Raw genomic sequence first — 25758 nt, 5'->3', positions numbered from 1 at the left:
GTTTATCATTTTTTTTGTTTTACTAATAATGTTTTTACTGTCTGTTACTATATATTGAGAAGTTTTTAGGTGTTGGCTCATCTTGATCCCCTATTTATCATTTTTTTAGAACAATGATTTTCTTGTATGTTAGGTCACCACACTCTTCGATTCAGAAAGCCTCGTTACCCTATATACCATCTAAATTCTGAATTAAACCTTTAAAGTCAACAAATTAGCCAATCAATTCAGGGGTCGACTTCCCTATGGGCCGTTGGCCCAATGGACCTGGTAGCTCTTCCCTGTGAAAGAGTATGTATATCCAGTTTTGCATGCAAGCCCACTAGGCCACTAGTCCAAAAGTTTTGAGTCCATTTCAAGTAGAAAGTGACACTGAACCAGTATTATAAGGCCCGGCCCACATTCGGTCCTCTCAAATACCATTTTCTTTTTCAAATACATTAACTTAATGGCCCCGTTGAACTATAAAAGAGGTCGCTTTACCGCTGAGCTACCGAGGTGAGGCTTAAGACGAGTAATCTCAAATAGCACGCACTTTTCATTCATTAGCTATAACTAGTTGGGCTACCTGGACCGGGCGTTCTCCCCTTTTTAATAACATACACTTGTTGGATTTAAATCTGGGAAGCAAGACCCTGACCAACCGGATGAGCCTTAACACTGAACCAGGTTGAAAAACATGGTTGATATCTATTTTCTATATTCAGGGGTTGTGTGGGTAAAACTTCTAAAAACAAACTGCCTACGAGGGTCACCTAAAATATAGTAATTTTCTTATCAGTTAAATTGACATGAGATATGACATAACGGAAGAGGTTAGAAACGACGCGACGTTGGTTGTCTGCTTCTGGAAAAAATCCAGCAAAAATTAATTAAATGTAAACCAATCTGCATTTGACTAGGAGTGTAACAAGTGGCCCAATAAAATAAAAAATGAGCCCATCCCATTCCCATCGATGCTTCAATAATTACTGGCTGCTAGTGATGGCTCTAACTCCTATCCTAGCAGCTTGCTCAGCTCATCGGTCCCATAATCATGATCAGTAATAAATTAATTAATAATCACATATATATGCATTTTACTTTCACTTCCAGTTTTTTTAACTGATTTGGTGTTTGATTTTTGCAGCTTTGGGGAAGAAGCTTAACGTCGTAGGGATTGACAGTAATGAATTCACATATATCTCCAGCTCTTTCCTTTCGTCTCCGTTTTAATCACGATAACTTGAATCAGTGTTAGCCGTCCATTTTCAACTCTGATAATTGAACTTTGCATCAGGTTTTAGACGGATTCTATCTGGATTAATCACTCATCAGAGACAAGTTCCGAATGTTCCACCAGAGATCACAAATATTATTAAGGTATTCAGTTACTAATTAATTTTGATCTGTCTGTTTAGATGCTTTATACACAACTAACTAACTAACTAACTATTATGAACATTTTAGCTGCTGCATGCATGGTAGTAGCTTAATCCATTTCTTGATTGCAACTTTTCATTTGACCCGTAGTTTCAACGTATTGAATTTTGATCATGCGCGTGTGTGTGTATTGAATTTTGTGTTTGAACCAATATGGAAAGACCGAGTATGAAGAAACACTAAATGACCCCGGGCAGATTACGGATAATCTGGGGGTTAAATAGATGTTTCCCTCGAGGGGTTAGACCCGGCAAAGATGGTTCTTCTGATAACCTGCAAAACAGACACCGTGAGCTCGTCACTGAGAAGGGGGGGGGGGGGGGGGGTACATCCTTGTGACCACCCTCCGGCGTGAGAATCAGACTAGATTGCTCTTGAATATAAGTGTATATTAAGAGATTGCTAGAGCAGATATCAGGTATAAGATATAAGATACAAGATAAGATGAGATGATCATACCATTTGGGGTATTTATAGCCGAAGGTAGGTTTCCAAGAAGGTGTAGCCGGCTGAATAGTATTCCTGTTCTACCAACTGTGGCCTACGCACGTGCCATGCTGGTAGTTGGTGGGTAGGCAGCGGCCGACAGTGACCAGGCCTGCTGTGTACTATTCCTTTTCCACCAACTGCAGGCTATGCACGTGGTATGACAGGAGTTAGTGAGTAGGCAGCGGCTAATAGTGACCTACAGTACAAGAGCATGCTGCTCGCCATACTGTTGTCAATGAGCTGTCGTATCTTTGGTCAGATCTTTTGCCCATACCTCGTCAGGTACAGTACAAAAGATCCTCCAGTATCGTACGGACTGGCTCATTTGGGCGGGAGTATTCCCCCTCCCGCCTTTGTGCGGGATTGTTCCCGGCTTTGCTCATTCCTTCAGGTGACTACTGAATTATTGAGAGCTAAGTGCCTTGTGCGTGTAGCCTTGCTGCGCGGGTGGCCTTCCCTGATGGCTTGTATCCGCAGCTGCGGGAACAGACGGAGTACTTCACCATTGGGAGGCATTTCCTGCGGGAACAGCTTGCGTACTGCGCGTAAGGACGTCACGTCTCTGAGCATGGTGGGTCCTGCGGATCCAGTTGGTTTCTGCGCAGACGTCTCTCTTCAAGGTGAGTCCTGCGGGTCCAACTGGGCTCTGCTGGGACCTACCTCTTCAAGTCCCCCCAGTCCAATGTTCTTCTCATGAATGTTTAATAAGTGAGGTGAACTTTTGGACTTAAGCAAAGGGTTTTTGAAAAGGGTTTAGTTTTAAGGTTTTCCATGGGGATTCTTCCCGCGGAAGTCCTAATGTCACTTGCAGAAATTCCCGACTTTCCTGCTTGATCTTTGGGTATGATGCGGGTAGGTCTGTAACCTCTTCGCAAGTCAGGAGCGTTGAGTCCCACTTGTGTGGATTCTCCATGAGGTTTTGGTAGTTTTGAACATAGTGATCAATTATGTTAAAACCACCAATTCCATCTTGGAGCTTCAAACAATATAGTTCTCGACGTTCCCGCTATGCGGGGATGTTATTCCCGTTTCCGCAAGCATGGCCCAGAAGATCCTTCTTGGTTTCAATTCCCTGCGGAGCGCTAGGTATGTGAAGGGTTTTGCCTTGACACTGTACCCGCACTCGTCTTACGGTTACTTTACTTCCAAGGTATTCCTGGCGTCAATTCCCTGCGGGTGCTAAGTATGTGAAGGGTTTTGCCTTAACACTGTACCCGCACCCGTCTTATAGTTACTTGGTCGCCGAGGTATTCTTGGCTTCAACTCCCTGCCGGTTGCTAAGTATGTGAAGAGTTTTGCCTTAACACTGTACTCGCACCTGTCTTATAGTTTCTTGGTTGCCAAGGTAAGGGGTATTTTCCCGCTTACTTTTGAATCTTTTTGAAATTTTGAAATTCGAAGAGTTGGTGAAAAGATAAGAACAGTCCAAACTGTTGAAACGTCGTCCGACGGTTTCTTCTGACTGTGTCAGGCGTGCAGGAAGTTATGGCGACGTGACAGTACATGGTCATTCCAGACGCTTTTTCAGGCGCGTGGGCGCGATTTTTCGGGCGCGTGGCCGCGAAATTAATGGCACGCGTCCTTTCAACAGCTGTTGCCAGCTTGCACTTTGCCACGTGTCATAGTTTCATTGCACCTGTGATTTCTCTCTCTTCCGCATTAAATTCATCGCATTAATTGCGATGAGTATATAAAGGGGGAGAGGGTCCTTTGTAATTCACACTTTCACTCTTCTTGTAAACGATTTCCGGCGAATACTTTCTGCCAAGCATTCTCCTGAAATCATTCCTTTACCTCCAAACCATGTCTTCTACTCACGATTTCGAAGCTGCTGCCGAGGAATCTGACGTGCACGTCGAGATGCCGACGTCTACGTCTGATAAAGACGATAAGAGCACTGCTGGCGAATGCCAGTGTGCTCTTCCCACTGAGCTTTTTCAGTACATCGTCCGGAAGTTCATGCTCGAGCCGTTCGAGCCTGAGTTTCCGGAGCCACACCAGACGGTGTACGATGCCCCCAAGGGCAAGATAGGGGTGTACGCTGCAGTCTTCGTTTATGGGAATCTCAGATTCCCATTAACAAAGTTTGTATACCGTGTCTTAGAGAGGCACGGGATGCATTTGATGGAGGTACACCCGATGGCGATCGCCAAGATCCGCCACTTTGAGTGGGTATGCCTCATTCTGGGCGTGGAGCCCCATGTTGACCTGTTGATGACCTTCTATTCTTGGAGGTGCATCCAGGGGTGGTACACCTTGGTCAACCGGATCAAGGGGCTGAGGATCTGCGCAACCGAGCGCAGACTTCGGTCGTGGAAGAGGGAGTTTTTTTATATCTCCGCTCGCGTCGTCCCGATAGCGATGACGTTTAAGAATGGGATAGCACTCCCCGCCCTTCACGCCCCAAACTACTAGGAGGCGGAATGGTTCGCCAAGATCTCCCGGATCCAGACTCCGGTGTACCGCTTTGCGGAGTCTGGGATGGTGATGCTTGGGATGAGCCGGGTGTGGAAGGAGGCGTCACAGGTTCCCATCGTCCTCGAATACGGTTTGAACTCTGTCCCTTACGGTATGCTTTGTCTTATTTGTTTATATAGGTTTGTCTTCTAACTGTTTCTTTTATTTCAGAGGGGAACGACTTGCAGTCTCTCCTGCAGCCGCGGGAGAGTGATGGTCCCGCTCGGATGGGTACTCGTGCTGTCGATGAGAACGAGTTGCCCATCTTGGAGCAAACGAGGGATCGGTTTGTGGAGGTCTACCCGCCATGCCACCCTATTCTGAGCGCCACGCGGCCAGGTAAGGCATTATTCAACCCTCGACCTCTCAATGCTGAAACCTCTGCTGGAATTCCTCTAATCTTGTCATCTTCTGATGAGGAATCCGCAGATGGTCCTCCGTTGGTGCGGAAGAAGAAGGCTGCCGGCGGGAAGGGGAAGGCGAAGGTTGCCTCCACTGCCGATCCGGTGCATCGGTCTGATTCAGAGACCGAAAGCGAGGAGGTGGCGGGGAACCCTGGTGGTGCTAAGACCACTGCTCCGGAGGCTGAGACGACCGTCACCTCCGAGCAGCCCAGGACAACGACGGTGAGTGGCGTGAAGAGGCCGGCTCCATCGGGTTCGTCCCCGCCTGTTCGCACTTTTAGGCTCAAGAAAACCCGTAAGTACAAACTTTCTTTACTTTTTAACTTCATATCTTTCCGCCATTATACTTATATCTTCTTTGTGCAGGCGTGGATGCTACCGCATTCCAGGGTGGAGCGGGGAGGAGCACCTCCGGACCCATGATGGTAGGCTTGGTCAACCTACCTGAGGCGATGACCCAGGCGGCTGCGCCTGCTTCAGTTGGTTCAGTTGCTCACCCAGTTGAGCCAACTGTTCCAACTGTGATGACATCTCCGCCGGCTGTCAGTGCCATATTTACTGAATCTTTCACTGAGCCGGCGGTGACTATTTCTGCGGGTACTTCCGCAGCGGCGACCACGGTTGTGAGTTCACCTCCGGTGAGTTCACCTCCGTTGGTTTCTACCGCGGCGGCCTCTATGCCTCCTCCGACGTCGGCAGCTACGGCCGATCCTTCAGATATGCTTGGGGCTTCTCGCCAACCTCTGCCTCCTTCCCATCTGCCTGACCTCTTGGATGGATTTCCCTTGGGTTCAGGTGATGGGTTTGGCGGCTATCGGCCTGTTGTCGACCCTACAGGTGCGTAGGGTTCTTTTGGCCTTTTTTTTTTTTTTATATATATCATCTTTTCCTAACTGCTTTTTGTTTTTTGCAGTGTCGGATTCCAATGAAGTGTATGTTCCACGATGGAACATCCGCCGAGGAACAACCCTTCGCACGCCTGTGGAGTGCGTGGAGTGGGCTCGTCACGCAGCTCCCAGTGGTGCGTTGGGGGAAGCAATGGCTAGCTACCAGGAGGGTAGGCTAACCAACGAGCTTCGGATTCTCCTGGCCCGGATGCAACCGCGCGTCGAGCTGCTCTGTCGTGAAAACGACAAGTTAAAAGCAGCTCGTATTCAAGAAGTAGCTCAGGCGCGGGCTGTCCGGGAGGAGAACAAGAGGCTTACCGCAGTGGCTGCGGAAAAGGAGAAGGCCTTCAAGGCCCTCGAGGTTGAAGTTCAGGCCCGACTCGAGGCCCGTTCCAAGGCTGCCCAAGCTGTTAACGAACAGCTTCGGCTGGCTAAGGAAACTGCACGGAACGCAACTGAGAGGGCCACCAAGGCTGAAGCTGTTGCTGAGCCTCTACGCCTCGAGAATGAGGAACTTAAAGCCAAACTAGAGGCGCTCCAACAGGCTCATGATGCCTTGGCGATGGAAGACGCCAAGAAGCTCCAAGAGATCTTGGACCAGAGGGGGGTGCTTGACCATACTGAGCGGAAGCTAAAGGGCGTTGAAGAGGCTGCGGCTAAAGAAGTGTTGCTTGCCAACCTCAACAAAAGTGAAGCCGAACGCGCCCGTAACCAAGCTCAAGCCGCCCTCCAGGAGGCTCTGGTTGCCAAGGAATGGCTTCTTCGAGAAGCGTTGTCTCAGGTATGTTTAATTTCATTATATCTTTACGCTTTTCTTTGTAAATAGAAAAGGTTTTGATACTTGTATTTTTTTCTTTTTGTAGGTTGTGCATCGGGTCTTCACGGATATGTCTTATGACGATGCTATGAGCGCAGCCCTCAACGCTTCTCATGAGAATGGGGAAAAGGCCGGCTTCCTGCTTGGTCTAGGGTTTGTTGAGAAAGGCATCCCGCCTTCCAACTTCCCTTTATATGACGTTGATACTGAAGCTGTATATGACCAAGCAGTGAATCAGTATGCCACCTTCCCGCATCCGGTGGTGGAGAAGGTGAACGAAGTTGCTGTTGCTGATGATGGGCTAGCTATCCTTAAAGCTTTCCTTGAACCGCCACGTTCTACTGATGGTGCGGGTCCAAGTGGAAGTGGTCCTGAAGCTTGATCCTGAAGATCCCTTTCCACCATTATAGATTTTTATTTTTGTATAGCTTCTTTTGTATGCAGGTATGTACCCAGTAATCTGTAATATTTGAATTTCGATGGAATAAAGATTATTTGCCAATTCCTTGCCTTGTTTATTTCACGCATATTTTGTTTTAACTTAGCAATTTCTTTAGTACTTAGATAAGTTAACTTTTCAACGTGGCAGATAATAAGTTAAAGTTTTGCGTCCTCTTTCGTGATTGTGCGGATAAGACCGTCACTTGCACTTAGTAGGATGGCTAAGCTTTACCTATATCTGACCTGCGTGGAAGTTTTCCTCATCTTTTCCTTTGAAATTTTCTAAGTGTTTAGAATAAGTTAACCTTTGAACGTGGTAGATAATAGGCTGAAGTTTTGCTTCCTCGTTCGTGATTGTGCGGGTAAGACCGTCACTTGCACTTAGTAGGATGCCTAACTTTTACCTACATCTGACCTGCGTGTAGGTTTTCCTCATCGTTCTGTTAGAAATTTTCTAAGTATTTTGAATAAGTTAACCGTTCGACGCGTGGTTGTCAATAGGTTAGTTCGGTTTCTTCTATCATGATTTGTGCGGTTAGGACCGGCACTTTCATTTAGTGGGATCACCAAACTTTACCTATGACTGACCTGCGTGAAGGTTTGTCGTTTTTTGTGTTTATGCGGGTTTTGCCGCCTTCCACAAGCAACAATTTCTTTATACTTATTTATGCGGTGAAAGCCGGCATCAGTGTTGAATAAATTAACCGTTCGACGCGCGGTTGTCAATGGGTTCAGTTTATCATGATTTGTGCGGTTAGGACCGGCACTTTCACTTAGTGGGATCACCAAACTTTACCTATGACTGACCTGCGTGAAGGTTTGTCGTTTTTTGTGTTTATGCGGGTTTTGCCGCCTTCCACAAGTAACGACTTCTTTCCCACTTATGTATGCGGTTAAGACTGGCATATCAGTGTGGAAAGTTCATAAGTATAAATGTAAGATTATCAGCATCAATGTTCTAAGGAGAATCATTTCCATTAGAAGTGGCTGTGGGCCTTTTCTTTACAAGTTTGGAATTGATCTACATGCAAACTGTGTAATTGAGCTCCCTTCCATGTTGTTGGGATGGGAGTGCCATCGAGCCGATATGCACCTGGTTCGGGATCTCGTTATTTACGCAGTATGTAGTCTCCAACATTGAAGCTGCAATTTCATTCGTGTTTTCCCTAGCTGGGGTTCTACACGCATCGGCCTGCTCAGCGTTCGTTACGCCACGAGGTGCGCGAGCGTCCCATCTCTGACAAATGCTTCGACGATGTCCTTCACGTCTGTGCATTCTTCAGTGTTGTGGCCTTTTGTCCTGTGAAAGTCACAGTATTTGCTCCGATCAGCATTGTGACGATGTCGGATTATTGGAGCCTTTGGCCATGGGAGCTCCTCAGTGGCGAATATCTCGGTGACGCTTTTGGTGAGTGGCGTCCATCTGGAGTTCTGGTTCGACTGTACGTTATCCCTTCCGCCTAACCGATGTTGCAAGCCGGATGAGGTGTCAAAGTTTACCCTTGACTGCCAAATGCCTAGCTTCCGCTTTTTGTTTAGTCGGGCGGTAAGGATGTTGTCTTCTCTTGTTTTCTGGGTGTAGAGGTTTGTGCTCTGGGGGAGATCTCTACCCAGTTGCTTTTCCGTTTCCGCAAAGCGTTTAGCTGCTGTCATGATGGCATCCCATGTGGATGGCATGCCATCTCTACCCGTTAAGGTGCGGATGAGCTCTGGGTCGTTCGCGCCCTGGATGAAAGCAGCGCGAACAAGATCTTCGCTGATATTACTCAGACTTAGCTTCTTTGAGTTGAAGCGAGTGATGAAGTCTGGCAAAGATTCATCTTTTTCTCGAATGCAATTGAGGATTGTCCATTGCTCCTCGGTATACTTTCTTTGTTGGCTGAAGTGTTGGCTAAACTTCTGCTGGAAGTCTTCCCAATCGTAGATGTGGTGGACCGGTAGACGATCGAACCACGCTCTAGCTGCCCCAACAAGCGTCATTTGGAACATGTAACACCACGTAGGTTCCGTCCAACTACTGACGGTTGCCCCCGCTATGAACCTGTTCAAATGATCGTCTGGATCAGATATACCATCGTAAGTGCCGATGTTGGACATCTGTTTGGCACTTTTCGGGACGATTGCTTCCGCAATGTCCCTTGCAAATTTGGACGTTCCCGCCTTTGCAGCAGTTGGTGTAAATGTTTTGGAGAAGTCACGTGGGTTTCCACCCGCGTTTTTTGGTTTGAAGGTTTCTCCAAAACGCCTTCTCGGTTGGGAGTCCGTTTCCTTACGCTTCCTTTTCGCCCTATGACGAGGGTTTGCGTCACTATCGGATTCCTCCGAATCATCGTCCAAGTACTCTCCGAATTCCTCAGGCTGTTGGAGTGAACGTAAGCGTTCATCCAACTCAGCTTGGAATTCTTTTTGACGTGCTTCCGCCCACGCTTTAACTTCATCGAGTGTTTGGCGGGGGAGCCTCGTTCTTTGTCTCTCTAACTGGGTATCGGTGAATCCTAGTGAGAGATTATTTACTGCACTTGCCCCAGCTTGGGTAACTGGGGTAGTGTTCGTAAAAACTGTGTAGTCGCCGGTATTCCCCCCAGTAGATGGGGTTGTGGTTACCGGAGTTTCTTTAACCATCTTTCCAGAAGATTGAAAAAACTGAAAAGAAATGAAGTTCTAGCTTTTATGCACGGATGGCGCCAATGAAGAAACACTAAATGACCCCGGGCAGATTACGGATAATCTGGGGGTTAAATAGATGTTTCCCTCGAGGGGTTAGACCCGGCAAAGATGGTTCTTCTGATAACCTGCAAAACAGACACCGTGAGCTCGTCACTGAGAAGGGGGGGGGGGTACCTCCTTGTGACCACCCTCCGGCGTGAGAATCAGACTAGATTGCTCTTGAATATAAGTGTATATTAAGAGATTGCTAGAGCAGATATCAGGTATAAGATATAAGATACAAGATAAGATGAGATGATCATACCATTTGGGGTATTTATTGCCGAAGGTAGGTTTCCAAGAAGGTGTAGCCGGCTGAATAGTATTCCTGTTCTACCAACTGTGGCCTACGCACGTGCCATGCTGGTAGTTGGTGGGTAGGCAGCGGCCGACAGTGACCAGGCCTGCTGTGTGCTATTCCTTTTCCACCAACTGCAGGCTATGCACGTGGTATGACAGGAGTTGGTGAGTAGGCAGCGGCTAATAGTGACCTACAGTACAAGAGCATGCTGCTCGCCATACTGTTGTCAATGAGCTGTCGTATCTCTGGTCAGATCTTTTGCCCATACCTCGTCAGGTACAGTACAAAAGATCCTCCAGTATCGTACGGACTGGCTCATTTGGGCGGGAGTATTCCCCCTCCCGCCTTTGTGCGGGATTGTTCCCGGCTTTGCTCATTCCTTCAGGTGACTACTGAATTATTGAGAGCTAAGTGCCTTGTGCGTGTAGCCTTGCTGCGCGGGTGGCCTTCCCTGATGGCTTGTATCCGCAGCTGCGGGAACAGGCGGAGTACTTCACCATTGGGAGGCATTTCCTGCGGGAACAGCTTGCGTACTGCGCGTAAGGACGTCACGTCTCTGAGCATGGTGGGTCCTGCGGATCCAGTTGGTTTCTGCGCAGACGTCTCTCTTCAAATATAAACTATGAAGCCAAGAGGCTAGGTTTGCTAATGGCGGGGCCTATCCACCCGATCTTAGTCTCATTACTAAAGTAAGTTACTAATTTACCTTCAAATATAAACTATGAAGCCAAGAGGCTCGTTAATAATGTACACATTGGCCACCAGGATATTCAAAAGTTCTTATTAAGCTCGTTTAACTATTAAAACAAGTTTAGAGACTGAAGAGGTAGGTCCCCGCAAAGCCCAGTTGGACCCGCAAGACTCACCTTGAAGAGGTACGTCTGCGCAAAGACCAACTGGATCCGCAGGACCCACCATGCTCAGAGATGAAGACCTTACACGCAGTAAGCCAGCTGTATCCGCAGGAAAGCCTCCCTTGGTACAGTACCCTGCCTGTCCCCGCAGCTGTGGGTACAAGCCAAGAAGGAAGGCTACCCGCACTAACAGTAAGGCTACACGCATAAGGCACTAACTCTTATACTTCAATAATGTCACCTGAAGAAGGAATGAGCAGGGCGGGAATATTCCCGCCCAAAAGAGCCAGTCCGTACGCTTCTAGAAGATCTTTTGTACTATACCTACTAAGGTATGGACAAATAGAAAAGATCTGACAAAAGCAACCCATGAACCAATCACAGGGTGACAGCTCACTGACAATAGTACGAGGAGGAGCACGCTCCAGTACAAAATGTCACTATCAGCCGCTGCCTACCCACCAACTCCCATCGTGGCACGAACGTAGCCCATAGTTGGTGGAAAAGGAATATTATATACAGCAGGCCGTACCTGCTTGGAAACCTACATTCGTCTATAAATACTCCAACACCCTGGAACGGTATCATCATCTTCTCTCTAGCTATTTCTCTCTATATACACTTATATTCAGAGCAATCTAGTCTGATTCTCACGCCGGAGGGTGGTTACAAGGAGGAACCCCCCCCCCCTTCTCAGTGACGAGCTTACGGTGTCTGTTTTGCAGGTCGAGATGAATAACCATCTTTGCCGGAACTAACCCTCGTGGGAAACATCTACTTAACCCTAAGATTATCCTTAATCTGTCGGGGTCACTTAGTGTTCTTCATTGGCGCCATCCATGCATTAAGCTAGAACTTACTCTTCTTCTTCTCAGTTTTTTCAAATTTCTTGAAAGATGGTTAACGTTACTCCGATGCCAAAGCCACCGGGTAACCAAGAAACTCCGGTAAACACAACCCCAGCTACTGGGGGGAACACCGGTGAATACACGATTGTTACGAACACTACCCCGGTTACCCAAGCCGGGGCAAGTGCAGTAAACAACCCTCTCCTGGGATTCATTGATACCCGGTTGGGGAAACAACAGACGAGACTTCCCCGACAAACACCAGAACAAGTTAAAGCTTGGGCGGAAGCACGTCAGAAAGAATTTCAAGCCGAGTTGGACGAACGTTTACGTTCACTCCAACAGGCCAATGACGAATTCGGAAGCACTCGACAACAGCTCAACATGAGCATTGATTGCGAGTATGTGGATGATGAAGATTAGGAAGAATCTGACAGTGACGCAAACCCACGTCATAAGGCGAAAGGGAAGCGTAAAGAAGCAGACTTCCACTCGAGAAGAAATTTCGGAGAAACTTTCACACCAAAGAACACGGGGGGAAACCCACGTGACTTCTCCAAAATTTTCAGACCAACTGTTGCGAATGCGGGAACGTCCAAATTTGCAAGAGACATTGCCGAAGCAATTGCTCCAAAGAGTGCCCAACAGATGTCCAACATAGGCACTTATGATGGCATATCTGACCCGGACGATCACATGAACAGATTTATAGCGGGGGCAACCGTCAGTAATTGGACGGAACCCACATGGTGTTACATGTTCCAAATGACGTTCGTCGGGGCAGCCAGAGCGTGGTTTGATCGTCTACCGGTCCACCACATCTACGATTGGGCAGACTTCCAGCACAAATTCAGCCAGCACTTCAGTCAACAAAGAAAATATACTGAAGAGCAATGGACGATCCTCAACTGCATCCGGGAAGAAGACGAATCTTTGCTAGACTTCATCACTCGCTTCAACTCAAAGAAGCTAAGTCTGGGCACTATTAGCGAAGATCTTGTTCGCGCCGCTTTCATCCAGGGCGCTGAGTACCCAGAGCTCATCTGCACGTTGACAGGTAAAGACGGCACGCCATCCACGTGGGATGCCATCATGACGGCAGCTAAACGCTTTGCCGAAACGGAGAAGCAACTGGGTAGAAATCTTCCCCAGAGCACAAACCTCTACACCCAGAGAACAAGAGAAAATAACGTCCGTACCGCCCGACAAAACAAAAAGAGGAAGCTTGGTATTTGGCAGTCAAGGGTAAACTTTGACACCTCATCCAGCTCTCGCCCTCTCTTAGGCGGAAGGGACAACATGCACTCGTTGAACCGGAATCCCAGATGGACGCCACTCACCAAAAGCGTCACCGAGATATTTGCCACCGAGAGGCTCCCATGGCCAAAGGCTCCAATAATCCGACAGCATCAAAACGCTGATCAGAGCAAATCCTGTGACTTCCACGGGACAAAAGGCCACACCACTGAGGAATGCACATCCTTGAAGGATGTCGTCGAAACATTCGTCAAAGATGGGAAACTCACACACCTCGTGGCGTCAATCAAGAACGGAGGGAGGAAAGACAATCGGTACAAGGGCAATGGACGGAAGCCCGTCGACATCAGCATTCACATGGTTCACGGCAACATCAGAGAAAGAAAACGACGAACAACAGAGCCAAGTGCGTGGAAGGAAGCAGAAGTGCGCTTCCCGCGTGTGCCAGGGGGGCCCAACAAAGAAGGCCCCATAGTCATCAAAAGCCAGCTGGGGCACTACATCACCTCCCGCACCCTTGCTGATAATGGCGCTTCGTCAACGGTCATGTATAGGCAGTTCTTCGACAAGCTAGACGACGAAGACAAAGAACGCCTAGAAACAGTTTACGCCTCGATGGAAGGGTTCGACGGCAGCACAAACACCCCCTTGGGAATCCTATCTTTCCCCGTCACTCTCATGGACGGGAAGTACTCCCGCACAGAAGACGTGGACTTCGTTGTAATGAGGAAGCCACACCACACATACGACATTCTCTTCGGGAGAGATGGGATGGCAAGATTTAATGTCGTGGTGTCTTCGGTCCATGGTATGATGGGATGGCCAACAACTGAGGGCGTCGCTATGATCACGGGCATTCCCCAGGTATGCATCGCATCTGTCTCATCTAAACCCAAACCAAAAATGGCTAAACCAACCACCTCTGAGCCAGAAGAATGGGCCTTCAATGGCAAATACCCTGACCAGGCTGTTACCATTGGCCCAACGATCACTAATCCCACACGCACCTTACTCAAACGCTTGTTGCAAAAAAAATGCCGACATCTTCGCGTGGACACCAGCTGACATGACTGGTGTACCTCGAAGTAAGGCTGAGCATAAGCTCAAGTGTGACCCGGCATTTGCGCTGGTCATACAAAAGCGTCGCGTAATGGGTGCTGAGCAGGCTAACGCGTGTAGAACCCAAGTCAAGGAACTCCTTGACGCAGGCATCATACGCATTAGTAAATATCAAACATGGGTTGCAAATCCCGTCATGGTACCAAAATCCAACAAACAATGGCGCATGTGCATAGATTTTAAAGACCTAAACAAAGCATGCCCCAAGGATTGTTACCCGTTACCCGAAATTGACCTTAAGGTAGATTCATTAGCACCGTTTCGCCTTAAATGCTTCCTTGAGGCGTATAAAGGGTACCATCAAATCCACATGGCTGTTGACGATCAGGATAAAACCGCATTTCGGACGCCCGATGGCACATTTTGTTACCAAATGATGTCATTCGGACTAAAGAATGCCGGATCCACATACCAACGCCTGATGGACAAAGAGTTTCATGCCCAAATCGGGAGAAACTTGGAGGTTTACATGGATGACTTGGTCATCAAAAGCCTCGAGCCAGAGGCGATGTTGAAAGACATCGAAGAAACTTTCAACACGCTCAGAAAGATAAACATGAAGCTCAACCCGAGCAAGTGTTCCTTTGGGATGGAAGATGGGAAGTTCTTAGGAGTCATCGTTGCCAAAGATGGCTTCAGAGCGAACCCAGAAAAGGTTGAAGCCATTATGAAAATGGAATCACCTACTACCATCAAACAGGCTCAGACACTGAATGGACGACTAGTCGCACTTAACCGCTTTTTGGCAAACCATGCAGATAGGTCGTTCCCATTCGTGTCAACATTGAGAAATTGTTTGAAGAAAACGCACTTCCGCTGGACACCAGAAGCGGAAGCAGCCTTTCAAGAGATTCGGTCACGCTTGGTCGAACTCCCAACACTCACAGCACCAGAAGTGGGGGAGGAATTAATTCTCTACCTCTCCGCCACAGACAGAGCAACTGGGGCAGTCTTACTAGTAGAACGAAAGGGCATCCAGATGCCCATCTACTATGTAAGCCGCGTCTTAACAGACGTGGAAACCCGGTACTCCACCCTGGAAAAATTAGTCTTAGCACTTGTACAGGCTTCACGCAGGCTAAGACGATATTTCCAAGGCCACCCAATCACCATTCTCACCAACTTCAAACTTGCAAACGTTCTAGGCAAACCCGAGTTGTCAGAGCGCCTAGCCAAATGGGCAATTGAGTTGGGAGAATATGCGATAAAATACAAGCCAAGACCAGCCATAAAAGGCCAGGTCTTGGCCGACTTTATTGCAGAAGTCCCCGCTTCGCGGGAAAAAGAGTGCCAGGAAGAGGCTCAACCCTCTCCAGCACAAGACATTAACGATGTCTGGCGACTCTACACTGATAGAGCAGCCAACAACGAAGGTTCAGGAGCAGGGTTGAAACTAACTAACCCATCAGGCCAAGAATACACTTACGCTATTCGGCTGGATTTCCCAAGTACGAATAACGAAGCGGAGTACGAAGCATTCTTGGCCGGATTAAGAATTGAGCGTAAGATGGGGGTGAAAAACTTGGAAGCCCACGTGGATTCCATGCTAGTAGCCAACCAGATTAACGGGACGTACACGGCCGTGAACGACACAATGGCCCTGTACCTCGCACAAGCAAAAACCCTTATGCGCGATTTCAACGATTGCAAAGTTGTGCACATCAAGCGAAGCGAAAACAAATCTGCGGATGCGTTAAGCAAGCTTGCATCGTTAGCCTTTACCCACTTGGGGAAGGACATCCGCGTTGAACTTCTTGGAGCACCATCTGTCCCGCACAAGGAAATTTGTGTCATCCAAACCGGCACGGAAACATGGATGACACCAATCATAAATTACCTTGCGACGAGTGTACTACCAGAGTCAAAGACACAGGCAAGAAAGATACGCTGTAAATCACTGAACTATCAACTTGTTGATGACATACTTTACAGGCGTAACTTTCTTGGCCCACTCCTCAGATGCGTTGACGACCAAGATGCCGACTACCTCCTAAGGGAAGTACACGAAGGCATCTGTGGAGTACACGCAGGTCCACGCGCAGTTGTAGCTAAGCTAAACAACGCGGGATACTTTTAGCCGGAGATGCACACGGATGCGCTGGCCTACATCAGAAAATGTAGGTCCTGCCAGCTCTACGCACCCAACACTCATCGCCCGAAGAACGAACTTGTTCCAGTCACTTCTTCATGGCCATTCCAGAAGTGGGCCATCGATGTCACAGGCCCATTTCCCACAACAGCAGGGAACGTTCAGTTCCTAGTGGTAGCCATCGACTACTTCACCAAGTGGATAGAAGCAAAACCCCTAGCCCAAACAACCGCAAAACATATCAAAAAACTTATTTGGGAATTTATTATTTGTCGTTTTGGACTTCCACAGAATTTGGTGAGCGATAACGGCACCAACTTTGCTGACCAGAAGCTACAAAAGTGGCTGAAAGAGCTTCAAATCACCCACACCTTTACCTCAGTGGCACACCCGCAGGGTAATGGTGAGGTGGAAAGAGCAAATAAGAGCATCGTCGACGGCATAAAGAAAAGACTCTTGGAGCATAGATCCGGCTGGGTGGACGAAGTTCCACATGTCCTTTGGGCAAACAGAACGCTGAAAAAAGCAAGCACGGGCGAAACCCCATTCAGCCTCACCTATGGCACAGAAGCTATGGTTCCAATCGAGATTGGTCTACCCTCACCAAGAGTCATAACTCAACCAGAAGACAATGATGCGGAAAGACAGTTAGACCTTATGCTAACCGAAGAACGCAGAGACTTAGCCGCAGCGCGTGAAGAGAACTACAAACGACAAATGCAAAAGTACTACAACACGCGGGTGAAACTCTGCAACTTCAATGTCGGAGACTACATACTGCGTAACAACGAGGCTTCGAACCAGGAGCGCCCAGGAAAGCTGGCCCCGGTCTGGGAAGGGCCATACATTATTAAAGAAGTTCTGGGAAAGGGCGCATACCGGCTCGAAAGGCTCGATGGCACCCCCATCCCAAAAACATGGAATGGAGCTCAATTACGCAGATGCTACATGTAGATCAATTCCAAACTTGTAACGAACAGGCCTAGAGCCACTTCTAATGGAAATGATTCTCCTTATCACATTGATGCTGATAGCCTTGCCTTTATACTTATGATCTGACCACACTGATATGCCGGTACTCACCGCATAAATAAGTGGGAGGAAGTAAGTCGTTGCGTGTGGAAAGCGGCACAACCCGCATAAACACAAATACACAGTAAAAATTTCTAAGGAAAAGATGAGGAAAACCTTAACGCAGGTCAGATATAGATAAAGTTTGGTCATCCTACTAAGTGAAAGTGACGGTCCTACCCGCACAATCATGATAGAGGAAACAGAACATTAACCTATTATCTGACACGCGTCGAAAGGTTAACTTATTCAAAACACTTGGAAAATTGCTAAGTTAAACTAAAATATGCATGAGCAAATCATATAATGTTTACAAGGCAAGGCATCAATAAAAATTTATATTTACGATAAAAGCTGTACAAACATTACAAAATGGCTAGGTATCTACCCGCCTACAAAAAGTGCAAATCTATCCTAACGACTGGGAGGAATCTCAAGATTCAGGCTTCGGAACCACTCCCTCCAAACCCACTTGAACCCGCACCATCAGTTGGCTGCGGCTGTTCAAGGAAAGCTTTGAGAATAGCCAGCCCGTCATCAGCAGCAGCAACTTCATTCACCTTCTCCACGACCGGATGAGAGAAAGCAGCATATTGGTTCACAGCTTGGTCATAAGCAGCCTCAATATCAACATCGTGTAGAGGAAATCTTGAGGGCGAGATGCCTTTTTCTGCAAATCCTAAGCCAAGCAAGAAACCAACTTTCTCTCCATCCTCATGAGAAGCGTTGAGGGCTGCGCTCATGGCATCATCATAGGATGTGTTCGCGAAAATCCAATGCACAACCTACAAAAAAAAACTTTTCTAAGTATAAAAAGCAAAAGGAGCAAAAAGCAAAGAATAATTGAGCTATGCGTACCTGCGGCAACGCTTCTCGTAGAAGCCAATCCTTATTGGACAGAGCCTCTTGAAGGGTAGCGTGAGCTTGATCGCGTGCGCGTTCGGCCTCATTCTTGTTTAAGTTGGCAAGCAACACTTCCTTGGCAGCAGCCTCCTCAACGCTTTTAAGCTTGCGCTCAGTGCGATGAAGCACACCCTTCTGATCCAAGAGCTCCAGTAGCTTCTTGGCGTCCTCCAAAGCCAAAGCCTCATGAGCCTGCTGAAGCTTCTCCAGTTTAGCTTTCAGTTCTTCATTTTCAGCGCGTAGAGGCTCAGCAACAGCTTCAGCTTTTGTGGCCCTTTCAGTCGCATTACGCGCAGTTTCCTTAGCCAACCTAAGCTGTTCATTAACAACTTGGGAAGCCTTGGAACGGGCCTCATGCCTAGCTTGGATTTCGGCCTCAAGATCCTTGAAGGCCTTTTCTTTCTCAGCAGCGGTGGCGGCAAGCTTCTTGTTCTCTTCCCTCAGCGATCGCACCTGAGCCCCCTCCAAGCTACGCGCAGTCCTTAACTTATCGTTTTCACGACAAAGTAATTCGACACGCGGCTGCATCCGGGCGAGTAGAATTCGGAGCTCGGTGGACAACCGGCCTTCCTGGTAACTAACCATGGCCTCCCCCAATGCACCACTTGGAGCGGCATGGCGCGTCCAATCGACGCAGTCTGCAGCCGTCCTGAGAGTCGTCCCTCGGCGGATATTCCACCGTGGGGCATAAACCTCATTGGAATCTGAAACTGCAACAAAAAAAAAACAGTTAAGAAAAAATGACTAAGGATGGATAACAGGCCAAAGTAACCCCACGCACCTATAGGGTCGATAACAGGCCGATAGCCGCTAAACCCATCACCCGAACCTAAAGGATATTCATCCAAGAGGTCAAGGAGATGGGAAGGAGGCAAAGATCGGACCCCCTCATCAACAGAGGTAAGTCTAGAGGTCCCAACTCTAAACATACCTGAAGAACCGGCCAAGGACGAAGTAGTCGTTGACGCCGAATGTGACACTGTAGAAGCCACAGAGGTAGAGACCATCGGAGATAAACTCATTTGAGATGAACTCATAACCGTGGCAGCCGCTGCAGATGAGCTCACAGAAAAAGTCACCGCCGGTCGGTGAATGATGTAGTAAATATGGCACTGACGGCCGGCGAAGAAGTTGAACTGCTCAACGCAGCAACGAAAGTGGACGCCATCGTCGGCACAGCAGCCATGACAGACGACGTCATAACCGGAACAGTTACCTCAACAGTATAAGCAACTGAACCAGTACCAGAAACAGGCGCAGTCGCCTGGGTCATCGCCTCGGATAGGTTGACCAAACCTATCGTCGTGGGTCCCGAACCACTTCCTCCCGCACCACTCTCTTCAAAAACAGATAAGTCCACTTCTGCATAAAAGAAAAACCTTAAGATATCAAAAACAAAGGCGGAACGAAATGCGGAAAAGGTACAAAAAAAAAGTACACTTACTGGTTTTCTTGATCTTGAAAGCCCTGACAGGCGGAGATGGACCCGATGAAATTGGCCTCTTCACGCCAGTTACCTTCGCAACGATTGGCGGCTCAGAAGTGACAGCCGTTGTCTCAACCACTGAGACAATGGTCTCGTCACCACCACCAAGGTTCCTCGCCGCCTCCTCACTCTCAGTCTCGGAATCAGACTGATCCCCCAAGTCAACGAAGGGAGCAACCTTCGTTTTACCCTTCACTCCAGCCGCCTTCTTTTTCCTTACAATAAAAGGCCCATCTGCGGATCCCTCATCAGAAGATGACAAGATCAGAGGAATTCCAGTAGAAGTGTGAGCATGAAGAGGACGAGGATTAAAGAACTCATTACCTGGCCGAGTGGCGCTTAAAATCTCATGGCATGGCGGGTAGACCTCTACGAATTTATCCGCAGTTTTCTCCAAAACGGGCAACTCGTTCTCATCAAGATCACGAGTACCCAACCGCGCGGGACCACCAGTCTCCCGCGGGTGCAAAAGCGACTGTAAGTCGTTCCCTTCTGAAATAAAAATGATAACAATGTTAGAAGGACAACCCTAAACAAACACAAAAGACGGGGCATACCATAAGGAATATAGTTCAAACCGTATTCAAGAACGATGGGTATTTGCGGCGTCCTTCCACACGCGACTCATCCCAAGCATGACCATCCCAGATTCCGCGAAGCGATAAACAGGAGTCTGAATCAGGGAAATCTTGGTGAACCACTCCGTCTCCTGGTAATTGGAAGCCGGAAGATTAGGAAGTGCCCTCCCATTCTTGAACGACATCGCAATGGGAACGACACGAGCGGAAATGTAGAAAAACTCACGCTTCCAAGAGCGGAGACTACGCTCGGTAGTACAGATCTTTAAACCCTTGATCCGAGTGACAAGGGTATACCAACCCTGGACGCACCTCCAAGTATAGAAGGTCATCAGGCGGTCGACTCGAGGCTCGATACCCAAAATACGGCACACCAATTCGAAATGGCGAACTTTAGCTATTGCCATTGGGTGCACCTCTGTCAGATGAACACCGTGTTTCTCCAAAACACGGTATATGAACTTCGTTAATGGGAATCTTAGATTCCCATATAGGAAGAACGTAGCGTAAACCCCCATCATGCCCTTAGGGGCATCGTATACCGTCTGGTTGACCTCCGGCAACTCCGGCTCATAGGACTCCAGCATGAATTTCTTGACGATGTAATTGTATACATCGACAGAAAGAGTACACTGACACTCACCAGCAGTACTCTTATCGTCCTTATCGGACGTTGACGTCGGGTTCTCGGGGTAAACGTCGGACTCCTCGACGTTAACCTCTGGGTCATGAGAAGAAGACATCTTTTAATGTTAAGGAGGAAAGAAAGCGGTTTCAGGAGAATGCTCGCCGGAAAAGATGAGTATTCGCCGGAAATCGCTTAAAAGGAGAAGAAAAGTGAAGTGAAGATAATGGACGAAATACACCCTCTCCACCTTATATACTCATCGCAATAAATGCGATGAATTTAATGCGGATGAGAGAGAAGGCGCAGGAGCAATGACACGGCGACACGTGTGGATAAAGCAAGCTGGCAACAGATGTCAAAAGGGCGCGTGCCATAAAACTCGTGCCCACGCGCCTGAAAAAGCGTTCAGATTGACCACATGCTGTCACGTCGTCATAACTTCCTGCACATCCTGAAACCGTCAGAAGACGCCAACGTCCCTTCAACCGTTTGGACTGTCCTTATCCTTTCACCAACCCTCCGAATTTCAAAAAGATTCAAAAATAAGAGGGAATATACCCCCTTACCTTGGAAAGCAAGAAACCATAGGACAAGTGCGGGTACAGTGTCAAGGCGAAACCCTTCACATATTTAGCACTTGCAGGGAATTGAAGCCAAGAAGATCGATCTTATGGGCCATGCTTGCGGAATGAGAAATAACATCCCTGCATAGCGGGAACGTTGAGAACTAGATTGTTTGAAGCTTCAAGGCGGAATTGGTTGTTTAACATAACTGATCACTATGTCTAAAACTACCAAAACCTCGTGGAGAATCTACACAAGTGAAACTCAACGCTCCCGACTTGCGAAGAGGTTACACACCTACCCGCATCATACCCAAAGATCAGGCAGAAAAGTCGGGAATTTTCTGCAAGTGACATTAGGAAAACTGCGGGAAGAATCCCCACGGAGAACCTTAAAAAACGAAAACCCCTCTTTAAAATCCCTTGCTTAAAGTCCAAAATTTCCCCTCACTTATTAACAATTCATGAGAAGAACAATGGACTGGGGGGACTTGAAGAGGTAGGTCCCCGCAAAGCCCAGTTGGACCCGCAAGACTCACCTTGAAGAGGTACGTCTGCGCAAAGACCAACTGGATCCGCAGGACCCACCATGCTCAGAGATGAAGACCTTACACGCAGTAAGCCAGCTGTTCCCGCAGGAAAGCCTCCCTTGGTACAGTACCCTGCCTGTCCCCGCAGCTGTGGGTACAAGCCAAGAAGGAAGGCTACCCGCACTAACAGTAAGGCTACACGCATAAGGCACTAACTTTTATACTTCAGTAATGTCACCTGAAGACGGAATGAGCAGGGCGGGAATATTCCCGCCCAAAAGAGCCAGTCCGTACGCTTCTAGAAGATCTTTTGTACTATACCTACCAAGGTATGGACAAATAGACAAAATCTGACAAAAGCAACCCATGAACCAATCACAAGGTGACAGCTCACTGACAATAGTACGAGGAGGAGCACGCTCCAGTACAAAATGTCACTATCAGCCGCTGCCTACCCACCAACTCCCATCGTGGCACGAACGTAGCCCATAGTTGGTGGAAAAGGAATATTATATACAGCTGGCCGTACCTGCTTGGAAACCTACCTTCGGCTATAAATACTCCAACACCCTGGAACGGTATCATCATCTTCTCTCTAGCTATTTCTCTCTATATACACTTATATTCAGAGCAATCTAGTCTGATTCTCACGCCGGAGGGTGGTTACAAGGAGGAACCCCCCCCCCCCTTCTCAGTGACGAGCTTACGGTGTCTGTTTTGCAGGTCGAGATGAATAACCATCTTTGCCGGACCTAACCCTCGTGAGAAACATCTACTTAACCCTAAGGTTATCCTTAATCTGTCAGGGTCACTTAGTGTTTCTTCAGAGACCATTCAAGTACCATTTGCGTTTGTTTTTGTCGATTTTAGAGAAAAGGAATAGCACAATTATTCCCATGTATCTTAAATTCTTAATCAAGTATACAAGTGGAATAAAGGGTATTTTTGTCATTTTAAAACTTAGGGCATAACAAGGTTTTCCTTGAAGGGCATTTATCGTTAACAATTTTGTGGCAGGTTTTCTTTTGCTAGATTTTTCTTAAAATATACGTGGATTCAAGGGTGCTTTTGTCAATTTACAACTTGCTTTTTTTATTCCTAACAGCTCTATTTTATTCTTTTAGGCCCGTCATAATGGTCAAAACTATGTATTTGCTGTTCTTACTGGCTATCGCGACCCTCCTGCTGGTGTTTCGGTAATTTCTTTGGACCTTTTTCTACCGAATTAATGAAGAAAGTAATTTCTCACCTTGCTTTTTAATAATATTTTTCTTATTTGTGTTAGATAAGAGAGGGACTGCATTATAATCCTTACTTTCCTGGTGGAGCAATTGCGATGCCAAAAATGCTTAATGATGGAGCTGTTGAATATGAAGATGGAACACCTGCAACAGAGGCACAAGTAAAGAACCCTCTTTTAACACATCAATTTTAGTTTTTTTTTTAATAATTTTTGGGCGACACGTAGTTTCCTGATGCAATTACTAATGGCTCAGATGGGAAAAGACGTTGTGAGCTTTTTGGCATGGACCGCTGAGCCCGAAATGGAAGAAAGAAAATTGGTAACTTCTGCAGCTCATTACTTCTGATCCAAATATTAAACCATTGGGTTGACCCGAAAACATGTTTTTCCTTTTTCTTCTTTTCTTTATAATATAAGTTGTAAATAATTAATGTAGTACTTATGATCATAATAACCATCTTACAGTTGAGGTTATGCTGACCTAAGTTGGTTGTTTGGTGATTGTAGATGGGATTTAAATGGATATTTGTATCGTCACTTGCACTTCTACAAGCCGGTTACTATAGACGCTTGAAATGGTCAATTTTCAAGTCTCGTAAGCTTGTGCTTGATGTGGTCAACTGATCTGCATGTTGACTTTTGTGTATGCATATCAGAGGGAGGTAAATATCAATAAACTCTGTAATGGTCAAATGCTCTATTTGGTTAGTTACATATGTTAAAGTTGGCTAGATGTTTGTTAAAATGGCATATGGTGATGGAAACTAAATGTTTGTAGACTTCTTGTATTTATAGTAGTATATCTGTTATTTAATAATAATGACTTGGTTGGACTCTCATGTTTGAACCAAACGAATCATCTTTATCATACAGACCAATATTCGTCTGTGAGGTGGTAAGTAACAAATTATATGTATCGTCATTGCTGTTAAGTATTATGACATATGATTTATTTATTTTTTAAATATGGATTATGATGATCACATATATGTAATGCATCGATTATTCCATTTCTTGAATGGGTGACTTGAAAGTTGTAGCGCCCAGTACTCCATACACATAACTTTCATAGATTACGTATTTTTTGCATACTTCTATATGTATCTATAATGAGTTCGAGTAGGGTCACATAACCAAATGAATTGGCTTATTATTCGAAAAAGTCTTGTTCTTTGTAAAAGAGAGTGGTTAGAAATGTAACGTTATTTGTATAAAATCATTATAAAACTTGTGTGATGTACTATGCATTAAACAATTGAACTATTAATGACCAGATTAATCACTCATAATCAAACGTCTAAAAAGTTAAATTAAAGAATTGATATATTTGTAATCTTCTGTAAAGATTAAACCGGGTAGATCCGGTCAAACCAGATCTTAGTTTCCAACGGTATGCTCCACAGGCCCACAAAATTAGATTCAAAAGCTGTGTGCTTGAAAATCACACCGAATACAATAATAATAATAATAATAATAATAATAATAATAATAATAATAATAATAATAATAATAAAACAAACGCTCCGATGTCATTAACATATAAATAAATTTTGGCCGGATGATTCATCGATACCGATTTTATAATTAGTAATAATAATATGATGTGTTGCTCCAAACTCCAGGATCTAATATTAATATAAACCATCATCAGCATACATTTATCGAAAATAACAATAACATTACGAGATCTGTTAAAATTAGATCATCGTGCAAAGCTTCACTATAACTAACGACTTGCAAATCAACTCTCACTAAAATCGAGTTATTCAACAATTCAGAGACTAATAAGTTACTAATAAGTTATAATCCAATCAAACGAGTAAGAAATAGATCCAGGCAGCAGTAACCGTCAACGATCGAAACGGCCGGAGACATCAGACGCAATGGCGGAGTGGTACATGACGTCATGGAAGTTAGCCGTTTCAACAGTCTTCATCCGCAGCTGCTTCGCTTTCTCCTCCGTGAAGCATCCTGGAGCGAATCTCGGTTTGCCGGTATCCGGATCTAGGTTTCCGGTACCCTATCCGTCGGATCCGGGTGCTGGATTGTGAATGTAGTCCGGATCTGGTGACAGGCCGAAGAGTGGGTCCACCACTTGGAATTGGAATTGGAAGTGGCTGCCGGCGGCTTGATCCGGCTGCTAGTAGTACGGGTGGTGGATGAGATGGTGATTGGCTGGAAACAGGTTGAGAGTGAAGTTGCCATTGATGATGTTGATGTTAAAAGGTAGATGGAGAAGTGAAAACAATGAGCGAATATATGGATGACTTGTGGTGTGGATAAGGATGCCTACGTGGCAACACGCGCTCATAAAAGAAACGGTAAAAACCAGAATGAATTACGGCCGTCTTAATGTACTGTACCCTTAACCCCTTTTGGTCATGTGTAGTGGGCACAAGTTAGGGGCGATCTTGGGCGTGAACACCGCCCCTGGGCGAAATTGGGGCGATTTGGGCGGGGGCATAGGTTATTTATCGCCTGGAGGAGATAACTTTATTATTATTATATTATTATTATTATGTATATGTATATATGTTGTGTGTGATATATATATGTATATGTATATTTGTTGTTGTGTGTGATATATATATATATGTATATATGTTGTGTGTATATATATGTATATGTATATATGTTGTGTGTGTATATATATGTATATGCAAAA

The 25758-nt window shown here is 46.5% G+C and overlaps 1 protein-coding gene across 1 annotated transcript; it reads left to right on the top strand.

The window, feature by feature from the left end:
- Positions 1-1036: 1036 nt before the first annotated feature.
- Positions 1037-23824, top strand: LOC143583792 (cytochrome c1-2, heme protein, mitochondrial-like). Its single transcript, XM_077066004.1, has 9 exons — positions 1037-1043; positions 1130-1165; positions 1280-1362; positions 1450-1463; positions 10553-10613; positions 22975-23046; positions 23136-23252; positions 23347-23412; positions 23601-23824. Exons 1-9 carry the CDS (start codon positions 1037-1039, stop codon positions 23715-23717), a joined length of 573 nt encoding a protein of 190 aa, XP_076922119.1. The 3' UTR covers positions 23718-23824.
- Positions 23825-25758: the final 1934 nt, after the last annotated feature.

Source organism: Bidens hawaiensis, unplaced genomic scaffold (genome assembly GCF_021521415.1).
Source record: "Bidens hawaiensis isolate Kalapana, Puna unplaced genomic scaffold, B.hawaiensis_p1.1 tig00032526_1, whole genome shotgun sequence".
In the NCBI taxonomy this organism is placed as follows: domain Eukaryota; kingdom Viridiplantae; phylum Streptophyta; class Magnoliopsida; order Asterales; family Asteraceae; genus Bidens; species Bidens hawaiensis.
The sequence above is the reverse complement of the archived record's forward strand: the minus strand, read 5'-3'. Positions and strand labels throughout refer to the sequence as shown.

What these genes read in the sequence shown, in the direction of transcription:
- LOC143583792 (XM_077066004.1), top strand. An exon ending in ATCTTAGTCTCATTACTAAA is followed by an intron (nt 10,614 to 22,974) that starts GTAAGTTACTAA and finishes TTATTCTTTTAG; the next exon opens with GCCCGTCATAATGGTCAAAA. An exon ending in ACCCTCCTGCTGGTGTTTCG is followed by an intron (nt 23,047 to 23,135) that starts GTAATTTCTTTG and finishes TATTTGTGTTAG; the next exon opens with ATAAGAGAGGGACTGCATTA.